General features: G+C 37.6%; 1 protein-coding gene across 1 annotated transcript in view; it reads right to left on the bottom strand.

Moving 5' to 3' along the window:
* The window catches only part of UBE2U (ubiquitin conjugating enzyme E2U (putative)), a 61,595-nt gene that overhangs the window by 18,817 nt on the left and 36,524 nt on the right, over positions 1 to 6,254 (bottom strand). The window contains exon 8 of the mRNA XM_006773232.2: positions 5,199 to 5,280. Within this exon, the coding sequence (XP_006773295.2) occupies positions 5,199 to 5,280 (82 nt within the window). The remainder of the gene's footprint in view (positions 1 to 5,198; positions 5,281 to 6,254) is intronic.

The following is a 6,254-nucleotide window of genomic DNA, read 5'->3' as shown; positions in this document are numbered from 1 at the left end:
ATAAAATCTGGATGGTTGAATATCATAAGATGTTACATTTAAGCTAAAAGGAGGATGTAAGCTATTTGAATGCTTTTTAAAGTACTGAACTCATTTTGTCTAAAAACATCCAAGCAAAAACTAAGCAGTTGCTTGGAAGAAATTATTTTTACAAAGAGATTCCCACCCCCCCCACCCCGCCCCTTTATTTATATTTTTTCCGTATCTCCTAGTATATTTTCAAAGGACCATTTCCTAGGCTCATTTTAATGTCAATCTTCTTTTTAACCACAAGATGGCAGTCCAGGTTTGGGAAATAAAAAAAGCTAGCATTCCTCCTTAAAATGCATTAAATATATAATTATATAACCCTATAAAAAAACAATGCTTAACCTGAAAGAATAGCACAACCACCCACTAAATTAATGTACCCAGCATAAATGTTTTCTATATAATTGGAGAAAAGAGAATCCAACATAGTTATGCTAAAGCAAGACCATATACTCTTGTGAGTTAAAACACATACAGAATCACATACTGCAGGAACTTAGAAATAATACATATTACATTCTTATTAAAAAAATAGTAAAATTAAATCCAGAGTATATTCTATAAATATAAGAAAGTTTTATGCTGGTGTTTGTTATAGCACATGTTAATTTTTTATATATAGGAAAAAGGAAGTAACATTGTTTAATAATAGATGTTGAGATCAACTCCAAACAAAACAAAACAAAACAAAAACCCCACAAAACTTTTTTATAGGAGGTAGACTCAATTTGTGCTTGCAATTGGGTAGGCAATATTTTTACAGTTACCTGAAAATTTTAAGCTTTTATGTAAGCACATATTAATAGGCAGATTGGAAATCATTTAGTTTTCATTTATAAACACAAAATGTGCTTATCAGTAAGTTCAGGCAAGCTGGTTAGTCTCTTTGTGCCTGTTTCCCTCATTAGTAAACTGCATATAATTACTACCTGCCTCTGCTTTTCCAGAAAGGGAGGCGAAGACCCTTGTCTTAAAGCTGTGACCTATAACAAGGAAAGTGCTTTGACCTGGGGGGTAGGTTGACTAGCTGGCTTTGAAGAAGGCTGATGGATATGACTGGGAGTTACACTTAGAGATGTGTGTGTACACTTAGAGGTCCGCTCCACAACAGCATGGCCAGTATTATGTTAGGAAACAAAGGGAGAATGCCTGGCACACAGTCGGTGCTTTGCCATGTTAGTTCCCATACTTTCTATGGATAGACAAGAGCAATATCCTTTTCTAAAGCTACATAGAATGTAAAACTTATCCAGAATTGATAACTTTCTGCCTGACAAATCTTAGACTACTGGCATAGATCTTTCCATTACCACATAAGCAATCATTAACTATAGATCATGACATAAAAATAGTTTTATCTATAATAATAAAAGCATAATATGCTAATTAGACTGGGCAGTAGAATGACCTTCTGAACATCATTCTGGACATCCTTCTGATGAAAATGGGGTGGCAGGGGCTGATGCAGAGGCGGTTAGGGGCGATCAGGCAGGCAGGTGAGTGGTTAGGGGGGATTAGGCAGGCAGGAGAGGGGTTAGGAGGCAGCAGACCCAGATTGCGAGAGGGATGTCTGACTGCTGGTTTAGGCCCACAGGATTGAGCTTAAACCAGCAGTCAGACATCCCCTGAGGGGTCTCAGATTGTGAGAGGGTGCAGGCCTGGCTGAGGGACCCTGCCCCCCCCCCCCCCCCCCCCGTGCATGAATTTCATGCACCGGGCCTCTAGTATGTGCATAAGTAAGAAAATTTAAAAAAAATAGCTTGCACTGCTTTCTGATTTTCTATCTTTCAGTCTTTCTACAGAGAAGATATATGCAAACTACTGATTAGATTCTAGACTCATATTTTTCCCATGTCTTGGTTGAAATAAAGCATTTGTACAAATAGCCAAAAGGCAGGCAACACAATGGGAAAGAAAAAAAAAGCCTTAGAAATGAACACCAAACCAAATGATCAATTCATAATTATTTATGAGGTGCTTATAATGACAACGGATACCTAGTAGTACTAACTAAAAACATGGGTGGGGCTTAAGAATTTGCGTAAAATATTTATGACAGTTATTTATATTTCCAGTTTTCAATCACTGTTCTAGGACTACATCCTTAGAATTCCCTAAGTAGAACCATCATCTCTACATCAGAATGGGACTTAATAGAAGTCAGTACCTACATTTTATCTCTCTGAAAATTAACTGTCCTCACATTTAATCCTATTAAGTGGGAAAACAAGGTACACGTTAAGTGTGCATCATGCTACAAACACTACCTGAGTGCCTGCTGGTTGGACAGGTACTGTGCTGAGCTACCAGAATGGCCCTGCCTTGGTCTCTCTTCATGAAGAGATGAAGTCCCACGCCATGGGGGCTGGAAGAGCTAGCGAGAGAGTGCCGTGGAAGGAGAGGATGGCAGGGACCCTCTCACAAAGAGACAATGTAGCTGTATCTTCACGGCCTCCTTGTGAAATACTTTGCCAGGCAGAAGAGAGGGTAGAGGTGCAGTGGAAAGGGGAGGAAAAAATATGCATATAATGGGACTACAATAAATGTAGTCATGATAGGTATTACTTTCCTAACTTGAGAAAAATTTTAAAATTTTTACATGTTTCTGACAAGACTATTTTTATTTGAAAAGCTGGTGGGCATGGGCTTTTATCTCTCCCTACCCGCAAGGGACTCATATTTCTTGAATGTCCATATGTCAACAGGTATATAATTTTATATATATACGATCTCATCCAAGAGATTAAATGCAAGACAACTTTGCAACCGAGGTCATGTTATCTATATTTAATAGGTAAGGAAACCAACTCACTGTGGGTAAGACTTTCTCCAAGATCTGTCTGACTCTAAAGCACATGTCTTTTCCCCATGCTGCCTCCAAAGATTTCCCATCGAAACCTTGAACTAGAGCCACAGTAGGAAGAGCATGAATAAAAGAGAACCTCAGGGAGACCTTTTATGTTCCAGATACAATTTGAAGCATTGCACATGTATTAACTTACTTAGTCCTCACAACCTCACAAGGGTGTAGGTACAGTAATGACTGTCCTTTAACAGAAAATGAAGCTGAGGTACAAAGAATTCAGATAATTTGCCCAAAGTCACAGAGTGGGTCACTGGCAGAGCCAGGATCCAATACAGGCAGTCTGGCTCCAGCGCCCCTGCACTTCCACATTCCACATTTTCACTCAGACCAATCCTGACTCTAGACCACCGGCAAGGACCCTACTGGGCAAGATATCCCAGGCAGAAGGCACAAAGAGGTGAAAAGATCTTATGTCCCCAATAATACAAAAGAGTTTAGTGTGGCTGAAGAATTGGACCGTGATTGATGAGGGGATGGGAGGACAGTAGGAGGAGGGATATGAAGCAGGAAAGATAAGTCTCTCTTTTTCCTTAATGCTATACAGTTGAAAGATTCTCAATTTGCATTTCCTGTTTTGTTTTTAATAGGAAATTTCAGTGTAAGAAAGGCATTTTCAAACATAAAAAAACAGAAAGATGCATATATGATATTGCATGGACATGTAGACCAATCGCTCACGTGCATAGATCCCCAAATATTTTCTACTTGTCTCTATGAATTGACCACTTCATTGTACCTCATATATTTTGATGAATATGAGACTTTTAATAATTATCTGAAAAAAGTTGATTCCACCATACTTTAGATTTTTGCATACTCAAATATTCATGTCACAATAAAATTATACAGATAAATGCACTATCTTTTAAAAACTTTATTGAATGTGGGTTTTTTTTTAGCTAATCAATTCCAATATCGAAAAGAAGCAAATATTATGATATAAATATATTCTCATCAACCACCAGATGGCATAAGGTGTGAGAGTTTCATTCTGACAAGGTCACCACGCACATGATAATTTGACCTATAACTTCAAAATAATGTATTTGAAAAAATGTTCTAGCACTCAAACAGCTTGCAATTATTTCAGCCATATGTAGAAGTGGATGGATAAGTTGAAAATGACATGGTCCTACTTTTTCTAAATTTGGGGGTTTTGTGGGATGCTGGCATTACATAATGAATATATGATCAAACAAATAAAACAAAGCAGTTCTCTTGAAGGAAATAAAAAAGGAAGTCATGTCAAAGCAAAATTAACTTTCTGTTCTGAGTATGTTTCTTTAACTCTTAAATGAAACCTAAAACATGACTTCAAGAAAAAAAACACACCATGCGTCCATTTCAAATTCTGTTTAATAAAACTTCTCTACTACCTATAATTTATTCTGAAAACAGAAAGGCATCTAATGGAAGAGCTTTCCTCCACTTTGGCTTAAAGAGGAGTTGTTGCCAGAGTCAACTGGAAAAAGAATATCCTACTGAAAACCCAATCTGAAGTCTGATGCTAAAGGGCAGGAAAGTATATTTTAAGAGCCTTGATTCCTGCACAAATCCAAAATACCGCACATTATGTTTACTGATCCTGTATTTCCATCTGGAAAAGAGGTCACAGGCTAATAAGTCTAAGATCTAAAAAAAATGAGGTAAATGAGGTTAATGCAAAAAAGGGGGGGGAATATTTAATTCCCCTAGCTTTGTGGTAGCACACTCAGTACTTTGAAATAAGCCCACCAGGATAAATGACTACTACAACCCAACCCACACGGCAGAGCGGAGATGAATTCTTCGCTCTTGCATCAGGAAGCAGCAAAACTGCCTTTGGAAGTCAAGAGCCTAAGATGAAACAGAGATCCCTTCCTTAAAGCTGCCTAAGAGTCTGATTTCTGAAGATACAATCATACTTTATTTCTGTACTTTACGACATACTTTCTCATTAGATGTAATATATTTGGTTCCTGAGTGAGAAATCTGTGGGAGAGGAAAAATATTAGGAGCTCTGAGAAGGATGAAAAGCTATTTGATGATATATAGACAAGTTATGGTTTTTTATTTTCCTATTCCTATTTCTATCTCTGGTCCTTTATCCATTTTTGGCAACCAATAGGTAGCAAAGATGTTTCCCACCTGGATTCATATTAAAGGGGGAAAAATAATACTTATTTTTATTATGTTTAGAAAAAAAGTATAAGTTCTTTCCAAAAGGTTTCTTTCTGATGGTTCAGTTAGATAGTAGAAAGTGAATAGTCAATATTTTTCAAGTTAATAGGATAATATATTCCAGACACTTAAGATTACTTACTTTAAATTCCATTCTTTCTGATGTTTTTGCTCCATTTTCTTCCACTTATGATACTGTCCAATGAAATCTGGATTCTCAAGCACTGAAATTAGAGTATGAAAAAGAAGCTATCTATGCATCCTTTAATGAGAGTTCAAAGTTTAAAATAATCCACTTCTCATTAAGTTGATATGTGGCAATGATGTACACTATATACTGCAAATCATGTGATAATGCTCAGACACTTTCCATATTTTTTCCTTTTATTTGAACTTGGTAATATTGGATATTGTTTGAAATAAGTAGTTTGTGACTTAAAAACTTTTCATTATAATGACATTTCCTTATGTATCATTTATAGTGATGAAGAAGGTGTTAAAATAATTCATATAGAAACTATAGACACCATAGTTTAACAAAGTTTTAACTGAGCACTTCAAGCAGCAAAGTAAAATCCTGGCTTTCAAAGTGACATTACAGATCTTGATCTTTCCCAAAGAATCTGCAACAGATGACCATCCAGCCTATAAATAAATCCTTTGCTACCCACAAAAAACTCTCCTCTTTGTAGCTGAGGAACTGCCTTTCCATTGATAGACAGAAAGTCACGGTGTCCTTCCATAATCTGAGTGCTGAGTTTCCACCGGTCCAGTTCTGACCTCTGGAGCTGTCATGAGTACCGTATTTGCCGGCGTATAAGACGATTTTTTGGCCCTGAAAAATATGCCTCCAAGTGGGGGGTCGTCTTATACGCCAGGTACACTTCAGATAGACTGCCCATAGTGCTTGCCCCGTGCCATAGTGGCCTCCTGATGCCCGCCCACTTCATTCCACATACCGTTCAGGCATCAGCAGCGCTGCTGGGTGTATGCTTGGCTGTTATGCGATTTTGCTGTTATGCGATTTTACCACACTCGCAAAATCGCACACAGCCGACCATACACCCAGTATGATAGCGCAAAATCGCGAATCGCGATACCATACTGGGTGTATGGTTGGCTGTGTGCGATTTTGCGAGTGTGGTAAATTCGGGTTACCGTATATTTCTTTACATATGCATTGAATTTTAAAGAAGGC

This window comes from Myotis davidii, unplaced genomic scaffold (genome assembly GCF_000327345.1).
Source record: "Myotis davidii unplaced genomic scaffold, ASM32734v1 scaffold205, whole genome shotgun sequence".
Lineage (NCBI taxonomy): Eukaryota > Metazoa > Chordata > Mammalia > Chiroptera > Vespertilionidae > Myotis > Myotis davidii.
Note: the sequence above shows the minus strand (reverse complement) of the source record. Positions and strands in the feature narration are given on the sequence as shown.